General features: G+C 44.7%; 1 protein-coding gene across 1 annotated transcript in view; it reads right to left on the bottom strand.

The window, feature by feature from the left end:
- Window positions 1-25,583, bottom strand: part of LOC139530626 (kinesin-like protein KIF26B) — a 156,659-nt gene that overhangs the window by 39,364 nt on the left and 91,712 nt on the right. Inside the window, exons 5-6 of the mRNA XM_071327202.1 lie at window positions 13,430-13,616; window positions 457-669 (exon numbers count right to left, since the gene is read on the bottom strand). Of these exons, the coding sequence (XP_071183303.1) occupies window positions 457-669; window positions 13,430-13,616 (400 nt within the window). The remainder of the gene's footprint in view (window positions 1-456; window positions 670-13,429; window positions 13,617-25,583) is intronic.

The raw sequence follows: 25,583 nt of genomic DNA, 5'->3' as shown, positions 1-25,583 counted from the left end.
TGAATGACCTCAGCTACAGTACCAGCACACACCTCCGTCTAGAGAGAGAGACACAGACTGAATGACCTCAGCTACAGTACCAGCACACACCTCCGCCTAGAGAGAGAGAGACACAGACTGAATGACCTCAGCTACAGTACCAGCACACACCTCCATCTAGAGAGAGAGAGACACAGACTGAATGACCTCAGCTACAGTACCAGCACACACCTCCGTCTAGAGAGAGAGACACAGACTGAATGACCTCAGCTACAGTACCAGCACACACCTCCGCCTAGAGAGAGAGAGACACAGACTGAATGACCTCAGCTACAGTACCAGCACACACCTCCGCCTAGAGAGAGAGAGAGAGAGACACAGACAGAGAGTCATGAGAGAGGGGAAGCTAGGGGGTAATTTGGGATTGGCTGGGGGGTAATTTGGGATTGGCTGCCCTCCGCATAATCAGATCCCTACCTGTGATGCATCATGGGGGAAGGCGGCGTCGAAGGCAAACATCTTAGGTGGGGCCTGATTGACTCCTCGTTTCTGGAGGGTGTTTCCTTGCATCTGGTTGGCTGATGGATCCATAATGGTCACCTGCTTCTTCCTGGTGTCCACCTTGAGGAAGGAGCTGGACTCTGCTGCGTCCGAGGACATCACGGGACACACACGCACCATCACCTTCACCTGGTGGAGGGACAGAGGACAGGACCAGAGAACTCAGAACAGAACAATGAAACTCAGAACAGGGGATCGTAACTCATCAGAATCAGATTGTAGAACCCAACAATAGAACAGAAGTAGGTCAAGATAAGATCAGGTCAAACCCCTAAAGCCAGTTGAACCAGGATAAAACCAGTTGAACCAGGATAAAACCAGTTGAACCAGGATAAAACCAGTTGAACCAGGATAAAACCAGTTGAACCAGGATAAAACCAGTTGAACCAGGATAAAACCAGTTGAACCATTGTAAAAACTAATTGTAAACAATTGAACCACAGTAAAAACTAGTAGAACACCATTAGAAACCAGTAGTAACGATAAAATCCTGTTGTTTCATTCATGGGGGGCTGAAACCCTCTTCTGCGCTAAACCTAACAAAGACAAGATAAACCTGACGAAGACAAGCCAGCGATTTAGTTCTTAGAAGACACGCATCAACACCTGCATCACCGCTCCCTCTCCCCCTTTTTCCTGTGTTAGTCTTCAAAGCTTTAAGCGGAGCAATCTTATTTTAGCTTTCTCTCTGTCACCTCCTCTCTTTCCCTCCTTTCCTTCCTCTCCCCCCGCACACGTCAACACTCGTTTGTTGTCACACCTCGTTGGTGTTGAGGTTTTTAATCGAGAGAAAAGCAGCGTCGGGTTCTTTTCCCCCCAAACAGCTGACAGATCTCAAACTTTTCCCAGAGCTCCTGCAGGTTCACTTATCTACTTCTTTATTCACAGTTAGGAGGAGCTTTAGAGAGAGGGATGGGGATAAGGATAGCGGGAGGATGGAGCAATTCAGGATGGAAGAAGAGAGAGGACAGAGAGTGAGATGGAGGGGAGAGAGAAAAAAGGGAGGAGAGGAATGTAGAATAAAAAAAGGGAGAGGGAGGGAGTAGAGGAGAGAGGATGCAAATTCAGATATAAGCTGTCATTTTCACCACCACTGAGACCAAACATGAGTAACCGTCAGAAGACAGGTTGTGCTTTAAGCTGCCACTAAACGTTGCTCTGGGATTAAAACGGGACGGCGTTCCCAAACGCTCCCAAACACACTTTGGCTTTCAGACAGGACGCTCCAGAATGCTCAAAAAAGCCAGAATTACAGCCGGGAATTACAGCCGGATAGAGGGGAGAGACGTGAGCAGAGATGAAAGCAAACAGAGTAAATAGCAGATAAGTGAATAGAAAAGATTTGAGCCTTGGGGACATGAAGGCATGAGTCTGCGTCGTGTTGTATAACAGGATTGAGCAGCCAAGGAGAACGGAAACACAAATGGAAGACATTCACCATGAACGCAACGCAGCAGGACTCTGCATGCTAACAAAAATAATGTCATTTGAATAACTGAAAACATGGGGCAAATGCAATAACCCTGTGTGTGTGTGTGTGTGTGTGTGTGTGTGTGTGTGTGTGTGTGTGTGTGTGTGTGTGTGTGTGTGTGTGTGTGTGTGTGTGTGTGTGTGTGTGTGTGTGTGTGTGTGTGTGTGTGACAGAGAGCGAGAGAGAATGGGATGGAGGGAAGAGAGAGAAAGCGAGAGGGAGAAGGAAATAGGATGGATCCCCCCTCTCCTCTGCAGAGGAGTAAGGTAAAATGGTCTGCATGTAAAGCCAGCAGCACTGAGTTGACATTCTCCAGATCTCCTCTCATAAACGCAGCTCACCATTAAAACACACTGACATTAAAAAGATTCTCTCGGACAAGATGTTTTAACATCGCTTCTACAGTGGACACTACAACTTATTTCTGTCCTATCTCTATTATGGAAATGACCGATTTTTTATTCAAAGTGAAGATATAATATATGTATATACAGTGGGGAGAACAAGTATTTGATACACTGACAATTTTGCAGGTTTTCCTACTTACAAAGCATGTAGAGGTCTGTAATTTTTATCATAGGTACACTTCAACTGTGAGAGACGGAATCTAAAACAAAAATCCAGAAAATCACATTGTATGATTTTTAAGTAATTAATTTGCATTTTATTGCATGACATAAGTATTTGATACATCAGAAAAGCAGAACTGAATATTTGGTACAGAAACCTTAGTTTGCAATTACAGAGATCATACGTTTCCTGTAGTTCTTGACCAGGTTTGCACACACTGCAGCAGGGATTTTGGCCCACTCCTCCATACAGACCTTCTCCAGATCCTTCAGGTTTCGGGGCTGTCGCTGGGCAATACGGACTTTCGGCTCCCTCCAAAGATTTTCTATTGGGTTCAGGTCTGGAGACTGGCTAGGCCACTCCAGGACCTTGAGATGCTTCTTACGGAGCCACTCCTTAGTTGCCCTGGCTGTGTGTTTCGGGTCGTTGTCATGCTGGAAGACCCAGCCACGACCCATCTTCAATGCTCTTACTGAGGGAAGGAGGTTGTTGGTCAAAATCTCGCGATACATGGCCCCATCCATCCTCCCCTCAATACGGTGCAGTCGTCCTGTCCCCTTTGCAGAAAAGCATCCCCAAAGAATGATGTTTCCACCTCCATGCTTCACGGTTGGGATGGTGTTCTTGGGGTTGTACTCATCCTTCTATTCCTCCAAACACGGCGAGTGGAGTTTAGAGCAAAAAGCTCTATTTTTGTCTCATCAGACCACATGACCTTCTCCCATTCCTCCTCTGGATCATCCAGATGGTCATTGGCAAACTTCAGACGGGCCTGGACATGCGCTGGCTTGAGCAGGGGGACCTTGCGTGCGCTGCAGGATTTTAATCCATGACGGCGTAGTGTGTTACTAATGGTTTTCTTTGAGACTGTGGTCCCAGCTCTCTTCAGGTCATTGACCAGGTCCTGCCGTGTAGTTCTGGGCTGATCCCTCACATTCCTCATGATCATTGATGCCCCACGAGGTGAGATCTTGCATGGAGCCCCAGACCGAGGGTGATTGACCGTCATCTTGAACTTCTTCCATTTTCTAATAATTGTGCCAACAGTTGTTGCCTTCTCACCAAGCTGCTTGGCTATTGTCCTGTAGCCCATCCCAGCCTTGTACAGGTCTACAATTTATCCCTGATGTCCTTACACAGCTCTCTGGTCTTGGCCATTGTGGAGAGGTTGGAGTCTGTTTGATTGAGTGTGTGGACAGGTGTCTTTTATACAGGTAACGAGTTCAAACAGGTGCAGTTAATACAGGTAATGAGTGGAGAACAGGAGGGCTTCTTAAAGAAAAACTAACAGGTCTGTGAGAGCCGGAATTCTTACTGGTTGGTAGGTGATCAAATACTTATGTCATGCAATAAAATGCAAATTAATTACTTAAAAATCATACAATGTGATTTTCTGGATTTTTGTTTTAGATTCCGTCTCTCACAGTTGAAGTGTACCTATGATAAAAATGACAGACCTCTACATGCTTTGTAAGTAGGAAAACCTGCAAAATCGGCAGTGTATCAAATACTTGTTCTCCCCACTGTATATACACTGCTCAAAAAAATAAAGGGAACACTAAAATAACACATCCTAGATCTGAATGAATGAAATATTCTTATTAAATACTTTTTTCTTTACATAGTTGAATGTGCTGACAACAAAATCACACAAAAATTATCAATGGAAATCAAATTTATCAACCCATGGAAGTCTGGATTTGGAGTCACACTAAAAATTAAAGTGGAAAACCACACTACAGGCTGATCCAACTTTGATGTAATGTCCTTAAAACAAGTCAAAATGAGGCTCAGTAGTGTGTGTGGCCTCCATGTGCCTGTATGACCTCCCTACAACGCCTGGGCATGCTCCTGATGAGGTGGCGGATGGTCTCCCGAGGGATCTCCTCCCAGACCTGGACTAAAGCATCCGCCAACTCCTGGACAGTCTGTGGTGCAACGTGGCGTTGGTGGATGGAGCGAGACATGATGTCCCAGATGTGCTCAATTGGATTAAGGTCTGGGGAACGGGCGGGCCAGTCCATAGCATCAATGCCTTCCTCTTGCAGGAACTGCTGACACACTCCAGCCACATGAGGTCTAGCATTGTCTTGCATTAGGAGGAACCCAGGGCCAACCGCACCAGCATATGGTCTCACAAGGGGTCTGAGGATCTCATCTCGGTACCTAATGGCAGTCAGGCTACCTCTGGCGAGCACATGGAGGGCTGTGCGGCCCCCCAAAGAAATGCCACCCCACACCATGACTGACCCACCGCCAAACCGGTCATGCTGGAGGATGTTGCAGGCAGCAGAACGTTCTCCACGGCGTCTCCAGACTCTGTCACGTCTGTCACATGTGCTCATGTGCTCAGTGTGAACCTGCTTTCATCTGTGAAGAGCACAGGGCGCCAGTGGCGAATTTGCCAATCTTGGTGTTCTCTGGCAAATGCCAAACGTCCTGCACGGTGTTGGGCTGTAAGCACAACCCCCACCTGTGGACGTCGGGCCCTCATACCACCCTCATGGAGTCTGTTTCTGACCGTTTGAGCAGACACATGCACATTTGTGGCCTGCTGGAGGTCATTTTGCAGGGCTCTGGCAGTGCTCCACCTGCTCCTCCTTGCACAAAGGCGGAGGTAGCGGTCCTGCTGCTGGGTTGTTGCCCTCCTACGGCCTCCTCCACATCTCCTGATGTAATGGCCTGTCTCCTGGTAGCGCCTCCATGCTCTGGACACTACGCTGACAGACACAGCAAACCTTCTTGCCACAGTTCGCATTGATGTGCCATCCTGGATGAGCTGCACTACCTGAGCCACTTGTGTGGGTTGTAGACTCCGTCTCATGCTACCACTAGAGTGAAAGCACCGCCAGCATTCAAAAGTGACCAAAACATCAGCCAGGAAGCATAGGAACTGAGAAGTGGTCTGTGGTCACCACCTGCAGAACCACTCCTTTATTGGGGGTGTCTTGCTAATTGCCTATAATTTCCACCTTTTGTCTATTCCATTTGCACAACAGCATGTGAAATTTATTGTCAATCAGTGTGCTTCCTAAGTGGACAGTTTGATTTCACAGAAGTGTGATTGACTTGGAGTTACATTGTGTTGTTTAAGTGTTCCCTTCATTTTTTTGAGCAGTGTATATATACAGAACATATTAAAACTTACACTGAGTGTACAAAACATATTGAGTTTTTCCCTCAGAACAGACTCAATTCATCGGGACGTGGACTCTACAAGGTGTCGAAAGCTGGCCAATGTTGACTCCAATGCTTCCCACAGTTGTGTCAAGATGTCTGGATGTCCTTTGGGTGGTGGAACATTCTTGATACACACAGGAAACTGTTGAGTGTGAAAAATCCAGCAGTGTTGCAGTTCTTGACACACTCAAACCGCTGCGCCTGGCACCTACTACCATACCCTGTTCAAAGGCACTGAAATCTCTTTTGTCTTACCCATTTACCCTCTGAATGGCACACATCCATGTCTCAAGGCTTAAAAATCCTGCTTAAACCTGTCTCCTCCCCTTCATCTACATTTACATTTACATTTAAGTCATTTAGCAGACGCTCTTATCCAGAGCGACTTACAAATTGGTGCATTCACCTTATGATATCCAGTGGAACAACCACTTTACAATAGTGCATCTAACTCTTTTAAGGGGGGGGGGGGTTAGAAGGATTACTTTATCCTATCCTAGGTATTCCTTAAAGAGGTGGGGTTTCAGGTGTCTCCGGAAGGTGGTGATTGACTCCGCTGACCTGGCGTCGTGAGGGAGTTTGTTCCACCATTGGGGTGCCAGAGCAGCGAACAGTTTTGACTGGGCTGAGCGGGAACTGTACTTCCTCAGAGGTAGGGAGGCGAGCAGGCCAGAGGTGGATGAACGCAGTGCCCTTGTTTGGGTGTAGGGCCTGATCAGAGCCTGAAGGTACGGAGGTGCCGTTCCCCTCACAGCTCCGTAGGCAAGCACCATGGTCTTGTAGCGGATGCGAGCTTCAACTGGAAGCCAGTGGAGAGAGCGGAGGAGCGGGGTGACGTGAGAGAACTTGGGAAAGTTGAACACCAGACGGGCTGCGGCGTTCTGGATGAGTTGTAGGGGTTTAATGGCACAGGCAGGGAGCCCAGCCAACAGCGAGTTGCAGTAATCCAGACGGGAGATGACAAGTGCCTGGATTAGGACCTGCGCCGCTTCCTGCGTGAGGCAGGGTCGTACTCTGCGAATGTTGTAGAGCATGAACCTACAGGAACGGGTCACCGCCTTGATGTTAGTTGAGAACGACAGGGTGTTGTCCAGGATCACGCCAAGGTTCTTAGCACTCTGGGAGGAGGACACAATGGAGTTGTCAACCGTGATGGCGAGATCATGGAACGGGCAGTCCTTCCCCGGGAGGAAGAGCAGCTCCGTCTTGCCGAGGTTCAGCTTGAGGTGGTGATCCGTCATCCACACTGATATGTCTGCCAGACATGCAGAGATGCGATTCACTACCTGGTTATCAGAGGGGGGAAAGGAGAAGATTAATTGTGTGTCGTCTGCATAGCAATGATAGGAGAGACCATGTGAGGATATGACAGAGCCAAGTGACTTGGTGTATAGCGAGAATAGGAGAGGGCCTAGAACAGAGCCCTGGGGGACACCAGTGGTGAGAGCACGTGGTGCGGAGACAGATTCTCGCCACGCCACCTGGTAGGAGCGACCTGTCAGGTAGGACGCAATCCAAGCGTGGGCCGCGCCGGAGATGCCCAGCTCGGAGAGGGTGGAGAGGAGGATCTGATGGTTCACAGTATCAAAGGCAGCCGATAGGTCTAGAAGGATGAGAGCAGAGGAGAGAGAGTTAGCTTTAGCAGTGCGGAGCGCCTCCGTGACACAGAGAAGAGCAGTCTCAGTTGAATGACTAGTCTTGAAACCTGACTGATTTGGATCAAGAAGGTCATTCTGAGAGAGATAGCAGGAGAGCTGGCCAAGGACGGCACGTTCAAGAGTTTTGGAGAGAAAAGAAAGAAGGGATACTGGTCTGTAGTTGTTGACATCGGAGGGATCGAGTGTAGGTTTTTTCAGAAGGGGTGCAACTCTCGCTCTCTTGAAGACGGAAGGGACGTAGCCAGCGGTCAAGGATGAGTTGATGAGCGAGGTGAGGTAAGGGAGAAGGTCTCCGGAAATGGTCTGGAGAAGAGAGGAGGGGATAGGGTCAAGCGGGCAGGTTGTTGGGCGGCCGGCCGTCACAAGACGCGAGATTTCATCTGGAGAGAGAGGGGAGAAAGAGGACAAAGCACAGGGTAGGGCAGTGTGAGCAGAACCAGCGGTGTCGTTTGACTTAGCAAACGAGGATCGGATGTCGTCGACCTTCTTTTCAAAATGGTTGACGAAGTCATCAGCAGAGAGGGAGGAGGGGGGAGGAGGGGGAGGAGGATTCAGGAGGGAGGAGAAGGTGGCAAAGAGCTTCCTAGGGTTAGAGGCAGATGCTTGGAATTTAGAGTGGTAGAAATTGGCTTTAGCAGCAGAGACAGAAGAGGAGAATGTAGAGAGATCTACACTGAATGAAGTGGATTTAACAAGCGACATCAATAAGGGATCATAGCTTTCACCTGGATTCACCTGGTCTGTCTGTCATGGAAAGAGCAGGTGTTCCTAATGTTTTGTACACTCAGTGTATATTCAATACAGACATTATAGGCTACAATTGACATTATAAAAGCTGGCACCATGCTCCAGCTGGTAGGTGAAAGTATAGCTCGAATTTAAACATAAACAGCTTTCTTCTGGTCACTATGCCATCAAAATGACCAGGGAACAACAGGGAGAAAGGCCTTCCAGAGAGATAAGAGAAGTGTGTGTGTGTATGCGTGCGTGCGTGCGTGCGCGCGTGTGTGTGTGTGTGTGTGTGTGTGTGTGTGTGTGTGTGTGTGTGTGTGTGTGTGTGTGTGTGTGTGTGTGTGTGTGTGCGCGCGCGTGTGTGTGTGTGTGCGTATGTGTGTGTGTGTGTGTGTGTGTGTGCGTGTGCGTGTGCGTGCGTGTGTGTGTGTGTGAGAGAATGTACCTGCTGCCTGTCTACCATGATGAGAGTTGAGGTGTAAGCCTGGCGAGTACAGTTAACTGTCAGGTCAAGACTTCATATTAAATTCAAAGACCCTTTGCAATATAAACTTACACACACACACACACACACACACACACACACACACACGCACACGCATACACACTCCTGAGCGTCCAGTGCCCTATCTTGACCCCAATAAAAAGGCCCATCATATCAGTAAGTGCCTCAGGGGAAGGATTTCAACGCTACGCTCTTCCTGAGGTGTAACTCATATCGTGTTCCCCACAGATATCCATTTCCTCTTCCTGTCTCTGTGGGAAAGCACACAATGCATGATTACACAGCACACATCGGGACTTATATGTAATTAGGTACAGGCTTAGATACTGTGTGTGTGTGTGCGTGCGTGCGTGAGCGCAAGAGAGAAAGAGGGAAGGATAGAAAAAGAAAGCGAGAGAGTCTGTTTATAGTGTTTCTATAAAACAACTAAGAGCCAAGATGTTGATGATGTTAAATGTATCTTGGCGTTATGGCTGCTCTTCATTAGACAGACAGTTAACAGGTCTAATGTGGACATATTTGACCCAACACCATGGAGCCTGTATAGCTGGTAGAGGGGTGATCAGGGCTCTCCTTCCCTCTCTCACACAGTGGCATGGTGACAAATAGGTTGAATGTTTACTGGTTACCCATGTGAGCATGGGGCTATTTAAATCCTGGTTAAGACCTGAGGAGAAACACCACGGCCCACGAGGTCCTTAAAGGAGCAATCAGCAGTTTAAAAAATAACAAAGCCGACACCCCGCCATTGATTTTGGTGAATACCTTTCGGATTGGGGCTGGAGAAATGTTACCACGCTCAAAGTCGTAGACAGAGCTATGGATGCAAGTACTGGCCATATAGGATATACGTTTAGTTTTAACCATGTTTTGAGGCTATACAGTGTTTGTTTACAACTGCATTTTTAATACAAACATTGGAGTAAAACAAGCTTATATTTTGGGTTCTGACGGGGTGCGACAGGTCGAACTAAGCTCATTAGGCATTCATAAGTCGTGTTCTTCAAGAATCTGTGGGTGTATACTGGATGTACCAATCGCACAATGACAGAGACAGAGCTATAGGCTCTTTGTTCAGCTTAAACAGTGTGGGGAAAGGGGTCATACAGTAGATGGGGGAAAGAAAGAGAGATGGACGAGGAGAGGTTGAGAGGGGTTAAGGGAATACGAGGGGGGAGGGGCTGGGAGAGGGCCCATTAGTAGTGTATTTGAGTGGAAGCTCTCGTCTCTCTCTGCGTTCATCAAGTCCCCTGGAGCCACTCCTCTGACAGACCCTGATGTCACACTGATAACAGCTCTTCCGTCTCTCTCTACCTCTCGCTCTATCGTCCGTTACCTCTCTCTAGACCCTCCACTCTTTATCTTCCCCTTCTCTCCCCCTTCTCTCTCTTCCGCTCCTCCTCCATCTCTCTCTATCCCCCCCTTCTCTCTCTCCCTCTCCAACCCAGTCTGCCTGTCAGGTCCCGAGTCTACACTGCACCAGGCTGGTCCGTCTGTCTGTCCATAAAGGCATCAGAACTCAAACAACGAGTAACTCACAGCAGAACCGATGGCCTAGCAGGTAGCAGAGGTCACATTCCAACATGTCTGAAGGTCGGTTGGTAAATATTGGCTTTATGTCTCATTACTTTGAACCCTGACCAGTATGTGTCAGTGGAGGCTGCTGAGGGGAGGACGGCTCATAAAAATGGCCGAAACGGAGCAAATGGAATGGCATCAAACACCTGGAAACCACGGAAACCATATGTTAGATGTATTTGATACCATTCCACTGATGCCGCTCCAGTCATTACCACAAGCCTGTTCTCCCCAATGAAGGTACCACCAACCTCCTGTGGTGTGTGTGTAGCCTTAGGACACAGCAGACATCATAACATTTTATGCTGCAGCATTGAATGAATAAGTAACAGTGTGACTGAGCTGGGAATGAATCGATAGCAATGTTTCTGACGTTGTCATCGTGTTGCTGATAAATATTTAATCACCATGTCATTTGACGAGGCAGGAAAACACAAACTCTCCGCAGTCGTTTTTAGAGTATCAGTTAAAAGAGGCTCGACTGAATAATTCACAGGGTTATTTTCTTCCGACTCACTCTCTCTCGTTCTCGTTTTTCTCATAACTGGGGATGTGATAAGAGAGAAATCTGATTAAGGAAGAGTACCAGTGGGACTGTGCGTGTGTGTGTGTCTCACAGGTATCTCATTGCTGGCCGTTGATTGTAACCATGGAGACCGGTTAAGCCAATATCAAACTAATGTGAGCTTTTAAATTACAGAAACGAATCCCATGAGACCAGTTTTGCCAACAATTCAAGGAAAGTAGCTGTTGGTTGCTCCATTTGTCGCTAGAAGTTGCTAGATGACGTCATGACATAACAGTGACTTCATAACGACCATTTGCACATGGTATAAAAAATATATATTATTCTACTTTTTTTTCTGCTTATGCTGTCCAGTCCCTCTTTCTCATTGCTTGCAATGAGCAATTCTCCAAAGCAAAACTAAAAATAATGTTTGAAGGAGAACAAAAAGGAACCAATTAAATCATTAAACAGCACAGAAAAACCGAGAAAGGTAGATTGAACATTTTATTTTTTACTTAAAAAAAAATATATATTATTATTATTTATGCCTTGCAGAGCTGTGGTATCATTTTACAACACAAAACCCATTTGAATAAAATTCACTTCACTTCAGTTACTGCAGCAGCAGGGAGAGGACTGAGAGGCTTTGGAAGGGGCGCAGACCGCAGATCGGAGTAGCACAGCTGAGCTCAGCTGAACGGGCACACACACAAACAGGGAAGTCGCTAAATCATCCAATAGTCGCTGGGGAAGCCTTAAAAAGTAGATACATTTGTCACTGTACTCTTTTACCAATAAAAGTCACTGGAGGGGTCTGAAAACTAAATCTAAACTAAATCTAGCGACAAAAGTGCTAAATTGGCAACACAGCTTAGAGACTGCGCTCACTAACACACATGTATACACAGACACGCACGCACGCACACACACACACACGCACACATAGAGACACAGAGAGAGGAGTGTGAGAGGAATGAGTATGACAGCACACACACAAAAGCTCTGACAGTCTTAATGCAGAATCAGACGTCTAAACCCTCTTTCTATCTCTCCATATCTTTCTCTGTCTCTCTCTGTCTCTCTCTCTAAATATCTGTCTCTCTTTCCTCCCTCCTTCAATCTGCCTTGTTGTTCTCCTGGCTCGTGTCCACCCCTCTATCTATCTCACAATTAAGCCTTTCGTAGGCCTGCCAATACCGACACTATTAATATTTTACCCACAACACGGTAGCAAAGTGGCTATTGAATTCCCATACTCTGCATGCACGCACGCGCGCGCACGCACGCACGCACGCACGCACGCACGCACGCACGCACGCACGCACGCACGCACGCACGCACGCACGCACGCACGCACGCACACACACACACACACACACACACACACACACACACACACACACACACACACACACACACACACACACACACACACACACACACACACACACACACACACACACACACACACACACACACACACACACACACACACACACACAACTGCCTGTGAGGTGTTGTTTTTGGCCTGATCTGAGACAGCTATTAATAATTGCTTATGCTTCTTAGTGTCATTTCTCTCAAGGCTGCCGCTCGCTCCAGAGCGTGTCTGTGTGTGTCTGTCTGTGTCTGTTTGTGAGCGTCTGTGTGGCTGTGTGGTTAACACTTTGCTGGGTGATTGAAGTGACCTTGGAAGCCCCACAATCCTTCACTGTCAGCCGAGAGGAGTGTTGAGAAGAAAGGAGGGGAGGAGAGAGAGTGAAGGAGAAGATGGGCGGATTGGAGATAAACCTAATCGATGGACAAGGAGGAAGAGGAGGAATTAATCGTATATTATATTAAGACGATGAAATGTCATTCATTTGTTTTATCCACAAAATAATCTCTCTTAAATCAAGCTTGTATCAATATGTTTTAGCTTGAAAATCTGCAAAATGATCTCCCAAATGGTGTGCAATATTTTAGACAACATTTTCTACAGTGACAGACGGATCTCTCCATTTCTTCATTCTTTCACATCTGTCTCTTCAGCGAGTACAGGTAGAGCTGCTAGCAGCCTGAGGTTCACAAACCAGCACTTTATCTTTCCTTCAGGGACTTCCTTTTAAGTATGCCTAGAGATAAGAACACACATCATTTAATTTCCTTTACTGATATAAAATATCTCCCCCCGCAATCTGGAGGTGAATGGAAGCATCCCTGCTGGGCTGATTCGATTAAGGTGAGACGGAATGTACCAAAACCCAAGCGGAGGAGGGGGGGATCTGAAACAGTTGCCTGTCAGTCATGGCTAGGACCCTTGGGAGATTTGAGCAAATCCGACGGCACACATTGCTGTATGGTCTAATATCTTGCCTGCTCTCACAGGTTACAGGCAGCAGGGAAATGTGGAAATGTGTGCGTCTGTGTGTGTGTGTGTGTGTGTGTGTGTGTGTGTGTGTGTGTGTGTGTGTGTGTGTGTGTGTGTGTGTGTGTGTGTGTGTGTGTGTGTGTGTGTGTGTGTGTGTGTTTGTCTGTATGTGTATGTTTGTCTGTATGTGTGTGTGTGTATGTTTGTCTGTATGTGTGTGTGTGTATGTTTGTCTGTATGTGTGTGGTAGGAAAATGGCCACAGCAGCAGGAATGAAGGATACCGTACTGTACGTACGTGTGTGTGTGTGAGTGCATGTGCGCTCATAAAGTCCTACCTTGCCTAGTCCGGGGGTGTCTTTGATCTTGCTGGCAGCCCGTAACAGGCAAGGTGGGGCGGGGGGAGGGGCGGTCTGCAGGGTCCCACTGAAGTCGGTGGGGAACAGAGGGGGGTCACACACAACTGGGGGGGGCGCTGGGCGCTGCTTCTTCTTCTTCGATGACAGGTTCAACTTCTGAGCAGCTCTACAGAAGGAGAAAGAGGGGTGGGGGGGTTCAATTCCAATGTTAACCAATCATCCAACACATCTCGTTACAGTGTTCATCTGCTGATTTAAGCGAGTTGGGGGATAACGAGAGAGAGGGAAACAGACCCACAGAGAGTAAGAGATGGAGAAAGAGAGAGGAAAAGGAAGAGGGAAATATTTCCCCATGACCTAAGAGCACACAGAGTGATCATGATGTGTAAGGCATTGTGAGAAATGTGTTCCCACTTAAAAATCCAGCTGTAGAGTGGTTAAGTGGACGCCTTCGATGGAAAAACCAACAGTGAAGATAGTTGTTCCATGCCATCATGGCGACGCTTCCTCCCCAACACTACCACCATTGCGGTAGCTCCGTGTGCCATGTACTAATTGCTCGTTCATGTTGCTAAGTGGAGCTGTATTACGCGCCCAGCTCACCACATCAATAACGAACACATGCACACACACTTAAGCAGCGACATCTGTAACTGGGAGGGGAACACCATTTCACTGTCCTCACAGTCTTCACAGTCTTCACTGTCCTCACAGTCTTCACAGTCTTCACTGTCCTCACAGTCTTCTCTTTCCACTCTCTTTTCTCTTCCCTGTCTCTCCTCTCCTTTGTCCTTTTAGTCTAAATTACACTATAGCGGCTAGGAAATATGATGACATTGCTAAAGTTGGCAAATCATTTGTAGGAAACAACTTCGTCATCCTTATGACGTCGTCAAATTTACTTCAGACAGATAATAATGTTGTCATTACTCCCAAAGGTTTGTCAAAAATACCTTGCAACGCCAACGTTAGCTAGCTAAAATCCGGTGCTCTCCTCCTCTCAATCGTAGCTAGCTAGCTAATGTTATACTACATCTAATGTTAATCTGACGGCATCACAATAACCACGTTTCCATCCACAGTTTTTATGACAGTAAAGACATACCGTATAAAATCCTGACAGCTGTGATGGAAACAGGACGTTTTTATAAATGCCAACAGATCATTTGTTCATTTGACACGGTGGGATCTTTTGGTGTCTGTAAAATGAATTATGTGAGAAATTGCGGTGGAAGCGTATCATCATGTCAAAGTAAACTTAGAGTCACGCGATGACATCAGACAGTAGGTGTGTGGTCCTCTAACTACGATTCGGGAAACCATGCAGTTTATTAGAGATGAAATACGATGAAACCATGCAGTTTATTAGAGATGAAATACGATGAAACCATGCAGTTTATTAGAGATGAAATATGATGAAACCATGCAGTTTATTAGAGATGAAATACGATGAAACCATGCAGTTTATTAGAGATGAAATACGATGAAACCATACAGTTTATTAGAGATGAAATACGATGAAACCATGCAGTTTATTAGAGATGAAATACGATGAAACCATGCAGTTTATTAGAGATGAAATACGATGAAACCATGCAGTTTATTAGAGATGAAATACAATGAAACCATGCAGTTTATTAGAGATGAAATATGATGAAACCATGCAGTTTATTAGAGATGAAATACGATGAAACCATGCAGTTTATTAGAGATGAAATATGATGAAACCATGCAGTTTATTAGAGATGAAATATGATGAAACCATGCAGTTTATTAGAGATGAAATATGATGAAACCATGCAGTTTATTAGAGATGAAATATGATGAAACCATGCAGTTTATTAGAGATGAAATATGATGAAACCATGCAGTTTATTAGAGATGAAATATGATGAAACCATGCAGTTTATTAGAGATGAAATACGATGAAACCATGCAGTTTATTAGAGATGAAATACGATGAAACCATGCAGTTTATTAGAGATGAAATACGATGAAACCATGCAGTTTATTAGAGATGAAATACGATGAAACCATGCAGTTTATTAGAGATGAAATACGATGAAACCATGCAGTTTATTAGAGATGAAATACGATGAAACCATGCAGTTTATTAGAGATGAAATACGATGAAACCATGCAGTTTATTAGAGATGAAATACGATGAAACCATGCAGTTTATTAGAGATGAAATACGATGAAACCATGCAGTTTATTAGAGATGAAATACGATGAAACCATGCAGTTTATTAGAGATGAAATACGATGAAACCATGCAGTTTATTAGAGATGAAATACGATGAAACCATGCAGTTTATTAGAGATGAAATACGATGAAACCATGCAGTTTATTAGAGATGAAATACGATGAAACCATGCAGTTTATTAGAGATGAAATACGATGAAACCATGCAGTTTATTAGAGATGAAATACGATGAAACCATGCAGTTTATTAGAGATGAAATACGATGAAACCATGCAGTTTATTAGAGATGAAATACGATGAAACCATGCAGTTTATTAGAGATGAAATACGATGAAACCATGCAGTTTATTAGAGATGAAATACGATGAAACCATGCAGTTTATTAGAGATGAAATACGATGAAACCATGCAGTTTATTAGAGATGAAATACGATGAAACCATGCAGTTTATTAGAGATGAAATACGATGAAACCATGCAGTTTATTAGAGATGAAATACGATGAAACCATGCAGTTTATTAGAGATGAAATACGATGAAACCATGCAGTTTATTAGAGATGAAATACGATGAAACCATACAGTTTATTAGAGATGAAATACGATGAAACCATGCAGTTTATTAGAGATGAAATACGATGAAACCATGCAGTTTATTAGAGATGAAATACGATGAAACCATGCTGTTTATTAGAGATGAAATACGATGAAACCATGCAGTTTATTAGAGATGAAATACGATGAAACCATGCAGTTTATTAGAGATGAAATACGATGAAACCATGCAGTTTATTAGAGATGAAATACGATGAAACCATGCAGTTTATTAGAGATGAAATACGATGAAACCATGCAGTTTATTAGAGATGAAATACGATGAAACCATGCAGTTTATTAGAGATGAAATACGATGAAACCATGCAGTTTATTAGAGATGAAATACGATGAAACCATGCAGTTTATTAGAGATGAAATACGATGAAACCATGCAGTTTATTAGAGATGAAATACGATGAAACCATGCAGTTTATTAGAGATGAAATACGATGAATCCATGCAGTTTATTAGAGATGAAATACATTATGATCATCATGAGCAAAAGCTATTGATTTTCTACCCAAAGTTGCTATGAAAATGTTGTGATCCATTTAAGAAACGGAAGAGACCAGCAGAATGGATAAAAGGGTGTGGTGGCAGTAGCAGGAACAGCGGCATCTAGTGGGCAAAACGTTGTACTCTCAAACAAATGTACGGTGCATTCGGAAAGAATTCAGATCCCTCGACTTTTTCCACATTTTGTTACGTTACAGCCTTATTCTAAAATTGATGAAATCGTTTTTCCCCCTCATCAATCTACACATAATACCCATAATTACAAAGCAAAAACAGGTTTTTAGAAATGTTTTCAAATGTATTTTTAAAAAACAACGGAAATACCACATTTACCTAAGTATTCAGACCATTTACTCAGTACTTTGTTGAAGCGATTGTGCGTGTGTGTTCACGTGTGCGTGTGCGTGCATAGGGGTCGCAAGCATTGACCCACTCCTTTTTGGGGGACGCGGGTCAAAAAGTTTGAGAACCACTGCTCTATGGCACCTGATGTCACTGCTTTCACCATAAACACACATAGGACAGGGACAAATACAGACACGGTTACCGACATGGCTACAAACATGGATATGATTGCAGTTACCAATGGTTACCGACATGATTATTATCACGGTTATGAACAGTTGCCAGTTACCAATGGTTACAGAGAAAAAATATTTTCATGGCAGCCTGTCTTATCCACTCAATCTATCAATACCGCCCAAGGTGTTCTTTTCAACTCTGCCTTCCTTTATAAATCCCTCCCTCCCTCCCTCCCTAGAACTCTCTCTGTTCTATTTCTCAAATGTCTCCCTCTCTCCCTCTACCTCTTCATCTCCAACAAATTGTGTTCTTTCTTTCTCTTTTGGGTGTGTGTTTTTATCCATCAGGCCTAGGGGTTAAAAGAAAGATTCACCCACTTTGAATGTTATATTTTTTTTTGGGGGGGGGGGGTCTGTAAGCGATGTTCAATCAATTTTTAATGTGTATCTGAGCTCTTGCCGTTCTCGCAGGTAGAAATACAACCGGTATGACGTAGTACAGCCGGTATGACGTAGTATTGTGATAAAGTCGCTCTCACTACACTGGAAGTTAACAGGAAGATGACTTTTAGATCACGAAAACGTGTCAGAAGTTTACATACACCTCAGCCAAATACATTTAAACTGTGTTTCACAATTCCTGACATTTAATCCTAGTAAAAATTCCCCGTCTTAGGTCAGTTAGGATCACCACTTTATTTTAAGAATGTGAAATGTCAGAATAATAGTAGAGAGAATTAGCTTTTATTTCTTTCATCACATTCCCAGTGGGTCAGAAATTTACATACACTCAATTAGTATTTGGTAGCATTGCCTTAACATTGTTTAACTTGGGTCAAACATTTCGGGTAGCCTTCCACAAGCTTCCCACAATAAGTTGGGTGAATTTTGGCCCATTCCTCCTGACCGAGCTGGTGTAACTGAGTCGGGTTTGTAGGCCTCCTTGCTCACACATGCTTTTTCAGTTCTGCCCACAAATGTTCTATAGGATTGAGGTCAGAGCTTTGTGATGGCCACTCCAATACCTTGACTTTGTTGTCCTTAAGCCATTTTGCCACAACTTTGGAAGTATGCTTGGGGTCATTGTCCATTTGGAAGACCCATTTGCGACCAAGATTTAACTTCCTGACTGATGTCTTGAGATGTTGCTTCAATATATCCACATAATTGTCCTGCCTCATGATGCCATCTACTTTGTGAAGTGCACCAGTCCCTCCTGCAGCAAAGCACCCCCACAACATGATGCTGCCACACCCGTGCTTCACGGTTAGGATGGTGTTCTTCGGCTCCCAAGCCCCCCCCTTTTTCCTCCAAACATAATGATGGTCATTATGGCCAAACAGTTCTATTTTTGTTTCATCAGTCCAGAGGACATTTCTACAAAAAGTACGATCTTTGTCACCATGTGCAGTTGCAAACCGTAGTCTGGCTTTTTTATGCCGGTTTTGGAGCAGTGGCTTCTTCCTTGCTGAGCGGCCTTTCAGGTTATGTCGATATAGGACTCGTTTTACTGTGGATATAGATTCTTTTGTACCTGTTTCCTCCAGCATCTTCACAAGGTCCTTTGCTGTTGTTCTGGGATTGATTTGCACTTTTCGCACCAAAGTATGTTCATCTCTAGGAGACAGAACACATCTCCTTCCTGAGCAATATGACGGCTGCATTGTCCCATGGTGTTAATATTTGCGTACTATTGTTTGTACAGATGAACGTGGAACCTTCAGGCGTTTGGAAATTGCTCCCAAGGATGAACCAGACTTGTGGAGGTCTACAATTTTTTTCTGAGGTCTTGGCTGATTTCTTTAGATTTTCCCATGATGTCAAGCAAAGAGGCACTGAGATTGAAGGTAGGCATTGAAATACATCCACAGGTACACCTCCAATTGACTCAAATTATGTCAATTAGCCTATCAGAAGCTTCTAAAGCCATGACATCCTTTTCTGGAATTTTCCAAGCTGTTTAAAAGCACAGTCAACTTAGTGTATGTAAACTTCTGACCCACTGGAATTGTGATACAGTGAATTATAAGTGAAATAATCTCTGTAAACAATTGTTAGAAAAATTACTTGTGACATGCACAAAGTAGATGTCCTAACCGACTTGCCAAAACTATAGTTTGTTAACAAGAAATCTGTGGAGTGGCTGAAAAACTAGTTTTAATGACTCCAACCTAAGTGTATGTAAACTTCCGACTTCAATTGTCAGATTTCAATACTGGCCGATATCATAACACATAACGCGGGACAAACTTCTCTCTTTGACGAGAGCCCAAGCACTTCCCCCGTGTTTCCGCAGATCAAGTATGAAGACATTTGCACAGTCTTGCACAAACCTTTTCCCCCTGGCACATTTTCTGGTTGGTGCTCGCATTGCCGTCATTATTGTTTTCCTTACAAATAATAACTTTTGACATGTGTGAGTTCCTATCAAAGTAAGTGCCTTATTTTCTGTATATCATGTTGTTGTTTCTACCGTATGTATGTATTTATGTTTGTATGGAGCATAATGTATTTACAGTTTTATTCACATGTTTTCAAGTACTGATGACAAATCATGCATTCCGATTCTTGCATAGATTGTAATGGACACATATGATAGGTGTAAAATACTTTTGGAAGGTTGTACTGATTATGATGAGCTAATGCTAAGCTATTTGCCAGCTATGCTTGGTGTCATGTTTGTTGACATTATACAAGCATTCTGGGGGTCACGCAAACGTCTGTCAGACCAGCGATGTTATAACAAAATGAGGTGAAGGGATGGTTCACTCATCTTTCGAGTAAACTTCTGGAAGTGAATGAAGGGAAGTGAATGATGGTAGACTACACACCCCGTTCAACATGCATACTGCAAACAGACAAAACAAATCTTGTCTCCTCTTGTTATCTTTGGTTGACGTAAAAACACTAACATGGCGGCGCGCACAAACTACCCATCGTCTGATAATTTTTTTAGAAAGGGTTTTACTCAATTATTTAGATCACTGGTGAGGTCACCCATGATGTGATGAATTGTAAATAGTAATTGCTATTAGCTAATTCATTTTATGGTTTCTGTCAGCCGAGAGTTAGCTAAATATGACCGCTTGTGTTATGTAAATCTTTCCTCAGTTAGCGCCAGGACTAATGTAGCCTACATTTTCTGGTTTGGATGATTGTGTTATGCTGTAGCTACTTCTGTGAATGTCTGAACATTGCATCCAAAAATAAACTGGTCACATTCTGGACATAACTTTGTAAGGACTGTGTTTGTGCAAAAGTGTGGCCAGCTCAAACGCTGACTGTTGTGTCAATCGAAACCGGACGTTCTAAATACGCGTCCTAATCACTGTACCACTGTAGAATGATCCATGTGTTGGTACGTGTCAAAGGTTAACACTGTAAATTAAAGGAATGAGTGGTTTTGGGTGGATTATTTCATTAAGGCTTACTCAATCACCACCAGTCACATAGCCTGAGTCTGAGAGCGCGCACACGCACACACACACACACACACACACACACACACACACACACACACACACACACACACACACACACAAACTCGAAGATACCGGCGGTCTGCTGTGTTAGTGTGACTTCAGAGAGATGCCTGTGTGATGATGAAGAGGAGACGAAGACAACGACACTTCTCGAAGTAGACGAGACAATTAGACTGCTCTGTCTCTCACCCTCTCTCACCTCCCTCTGTCTCACTCGCTCTCTCCCTCCATCTCTCCTCTCTCTCACAGTGCCTCGAGTGGGCGACCGACACAGTCATTTCAGAGAGCAGAGAAGATAGTCCAACAGCAGTAAAGTGACAGAGCTGTCATAGACGGTCTTTTATAATGTGACTTTCTTTGCAAGTTTATTTTCACACGTGGTGTTGGTATGTGTAAGAGTGTGTGAATGTTGTCTCAGTTATTATAATGAAGGTATGATGTTATTTTATCTGCAAGGGAGGGGAGGACGATATGTGTGTGTAGGTAGGTGTGTGTGCGCGTGCCTGTGTGTGAGAGTGCAGGCTACATGTGGTCATCAAACCGCACCACGAGAGGCGCGTGCTGGAATGTTTAGTCTGTTTCAGGGTTCATTCAGGACAGTTGCCACGGTAATTAAAAATACACTTTTTTTTCAGAGCAAGTCTGTGTGTGTGTTAGTGTGTGTTAGTCCCTGAGGAGTTGACAGAGTTCCAGGGAAGTTGTGTGAAGTGCAAAGTGAGATAATTATGGTGACACTCATTAATGAGTGAGAGACTTCTTCTTCTCTCACTCCCTCCTTTCTCTCCCCCTTTTTCTGCCTCTTTCCATCCCTCCCTTCCTCTCACTGACCAAACCTCCTTAATGATCTGGCAGTGTCTGACAGCCTGAAAAGTTTTCTGAAAGTGCACACACACACATTCACACGCACACAAACAAACGCACACGCACACACACCTCTCTGTCACATTACTCTGTGTGCACTGAAGCTAATTGTATCCCTGCTGTCCTATATACACTACCGTTCAAAAGTTTGGGGTCACTTAAAAATGTCCTTGTTTTCGAAAGAAAAGCACATTTTTTGACCATTAAAATAACATCAAATTGATCAGAAATACAGTGTAGACATTGATAATGTTGTAAGTTCCTCTTGCTGCTCCATAGGCAAGTACCATGGTCTTGTAGTGGATGCAAGCTTCGACAGGAAGCCAGTGGAGTGTGTGGATGAGCAGACATGGGAGAACTTGGGGAAGGTTGAACACCAGGCAGCCTGCAGCGTTAAGTTGCAGGGGTTTGATGGGACAAGCGGGGAGCCCAGTAGTAGTCCAGACGGGAGATGACAAGTGCCTGGATTAGGACCTGCAATGCTTCCTGTGTGAGGTAGGGTCTTACTCTATGGATGTTGTAGAGCATGCTTTGATGCCTGCAGAAAACAACATGGTGTTGTCCAGGGTCACGCCAAGGTTCTTTGCACACCATGATGGAGAGGCCTTGGAGTGGGCAGGCCTTGCCCAGAAGGAAGAGCAGCTCTGTTCTGTCAAGGTTGAGCTTGAGGTGGTGGGCTCACATCCAAGCTGAGATATCTGCCAGGCATGCAGAGATGAGTGTCGCCACCTGGGTGTTAGAAGGGGGAAAGGAGAAAAATACAGTAGTTGAGTGTCATCTGCATAACAATTATAGGAGAGACCATGTAAGGATATGACGGAGCCTAGTGACTTGGTGTATAGAGAGAAGAGGGCCTGGGGGACATCGAAGCAAACAAGTGAGAGTGCAGACACAGATCCTCTCCACGTCACCTGGTAGGAGCGGCCTGCCAGATAGGATGCAATCCAAGAGTATGCAGAGCCTGAGACGCCCAGCCCTGAGAGGGTGGAGAGGAGGATATGATGGTTCACGGTGTCGAAGGCAGCGGATAGATCTAGGAGGATGAGGACAGAGGATAGAGAGTCAGCTTTGGTAGTGCGGAGAGCCTCCGTGACACAGAGGAGAGCAGTTTCGGTTGAATGACCCGTCTTGAAGCCTGACTGGTTAGGGTCAAGAAGATTGTTCTGAGAGAGATAGCGAGAGAGTCGGTCTGAGACTATGTGTTTTGAAAAGAAAGGATAACAGTCTATAATCTTTGACGTCAGAGTGGAGCGACTCTGGACATTTTGAACTCAGTGATAAGGGATGAGTTGATGACGGAAGTGAGGAATGGAAGGAGGTCTCCAGCGATGGTCTGAGGAATGGAGGAAAGGATATGTCAAGCGGGCAGGTTGTCGGGAGGCCAGATGTCACTAGGAGCAGGATTTCATCTGGAGAGGGAGGAGAGAAAGAGGTCAAGGCGTAGGGTAGTTCAGTGTGAGTGGGACCGGTGGACTCAATAGGCTGAGTTAACGAGGAGCAGATGTCGTCCACCTTCTTGTCAAAGTGGTTGACAAAGTCGTCCACAGAGAGGGAGGAGGAGCGAGGGGTTGGAGAATTAATGATGGAAAATAGGTAGAAAAGAGTTCCCCAGGGTCGGAGGCAGAAGCTTCAAATTTCGAGTGATAGAAAGTGGCTTTAGCAGTGGATGCAGAGGAAGAGAAGGTAGAGAGGAGGGTGTGAAAGGAGGATAAGTCTTCCAGAAGTTTCGTTTTCCTACATTTTCACTCAGCTGCCAGCAGCCCTGTTCTGTAAGCTCACAATGAGTCACTCAGCCATGGAGCAGGAGGGAGGGCCGAGCCGGACGGGAGGAAAGGGGACAGTGTGAGTTATAGGAGGTGGAAAGGGAGGAGAGTAGGGTCGAAGAGGCAGAATCAGGGGACAGGAGGGAGAAAGATTTAGCAGAAGGGAGAGATTATAGGATGAGTGTAGTGGGAGAGAAACCTTTCCTCGCAAAGCCGCCTGTAACCTAGCCTTGCAAAGCCACCTGATCCCGCAACCTTACATTAACCCTCCAGAGTCAATATCTGTGCCCCCACGGTAATCTAATCAGCATAATAAAAACATCCCCATCAAAATCCGTCTGTTTAGAGATGTCTGTTTTTTGCATGGGCTGCGTCTCAATCCACCACATCCGCCAATGGCGGCCTTCTGCATCTGCGGTGGAAGGTAGTCGAGCTACAGTGGTGTTTGTCAGACCATGAGACAGCCCCAAAATCGGTCTTCTCAAGGGTTGCTGGCCAATGTTGACTCCAATGCTTCCCACAGTTGGGTCAAGTTGGCTGGATGTCCTTTGGGTGGTGGACCATTCTTGATACACACGGGAAACTGTTGAGTGTGAAAAACCCAGCAGCGTTGCAGTTCTTGGCACAAACCGGTGCACCTGGCACCTACTACCATACCTTGTTCAATGTTCAAATGTTTTGTCTTGCCCATTCACCCTCTGAATACACAATCCATGTCTCAATTGTCTCAAGGTCTATAAATCCTTCTTTAACTTGTTCAACTTGTAGATTTAACAAGTGACATCAATAAAGGATTATAGCTTTCAGAAGACTAAAATATAGCAAAAATGTTTGACATAGAAGTGCCGGATTTTCGTTGTTAACTAGAAATAAATAATAAATAATAATGATTAGAAAAATATTCAGAATATTCCACCCATGAGGCCAAAGAGGGTGCTTTTGGTCATTGACTGCAGGAAAAGGCTACCCTGTCCCCATCTACACTGATTGAAGTGGTTTAACAAGTGACATCAATAAGGGATCATAGCTTTCACCTGGATTCACCTGGTCAGTCTATGTCATGGAAAGAGCAGGTGTTCTAAATGTTTTGTATACTCAGTGTATATGGAAGTAGTTTAGCGCTAAAAAGGGGGTTAAATATGGGTAAATAAAAAAATGATACAGATTTTTCTTGTATCTCTCGGATACAGGACAGACGCTTTAAAACAAACGTCCTTTTGATAAATTTTTGGACTATCTGTTTTTCCATGAATCTGTTCTTCAATGCAATTGTATGGGCCAAATTCAACAATGTTTCATCAAATAATTGTTTTATATATTCCTTTATACCTAAAGGGGTCCTAAAACTCTAAATCAAATAGTTAAATGATCCTTGGTATGACCATCTTAAAACAATTCCACATTTTAGTTTAGTTGAAATGTCGGATTCTGAAGTGAGACTGTGAGAGCTTGTTGATATAAACCGAATGAGGTAGTGTTAGCTACCGTTAGCCCACACAGTATAACCCTTGGCACTGTTAACAGATGCTGCTGCATTATTCACAACCTTTCGCAGGTGTGTGTGTGTGTGTGTGTGTGTGTGTGTGTGTGTGTGTGTGTGTGTGTGTGTGTGTGTGTGTGTGTGTGTGTGTGTGTGTGTGTGTGTGTGTGTGTGTGTGTGTGTGTGTGTGTGTGTGTGTGTGTGTGTGTTTACATGTGTGCGTGTGTGCGTGTGTGCGCATGCCTGTGTCTCTCCCTCTCTCTCTTGGTGTTATGTGATAACATGAACAAAACAACAGTAACATCAATTCTTAGAACAACAAAAAGCTCAAGCTAAGCGCAGCATTCTACCTGTGCCTTTACGGAAGCATGTCCACTAAAAGAGAACACTGTTCAGCGCATAATACTGACCTAAAGCCCAATTCAGATACAACAGCCGAGGCGGGTATATGCAGTTTCAGAACAAAGTTTGCTTGATCTGAACGGTCTAGTTTTAGAATGTCTCATATTGGTTGCTGGAGTTTCCAAGATTCAACATGTAAAATCTTAGCTAAAGACTTGCGACGAGACGGATCCCATTTGCAAATCGGAGAACAATGTGCTGATGGTCTGTGTTTAGTCCAGCAGCTAGCTAGCTAGGTATTTTGCTGCAGTTAGCTAGATTAACTTGCTGATATCAAGTCCTTAAGTGTTCACTCTTCCTGATGTG

This window comes from Salvelinus alpinus, chromosome 9 (genome assembly GCF_045679555.1).
Source record: "Salvelinus alpinus chromosome 9, SLU_Salpinus.1, whole genome shotgun sequence".
Lineage (NCBI taxonomy): Eukaryota > Metazoa > Chordata > Actinopteri > Salmoniformes > Salmonidae > Salvelinus > Salvelinus alpinus.
This window is presented reverse-complemented; position numbering and strand designations above follow the sequence as displayed.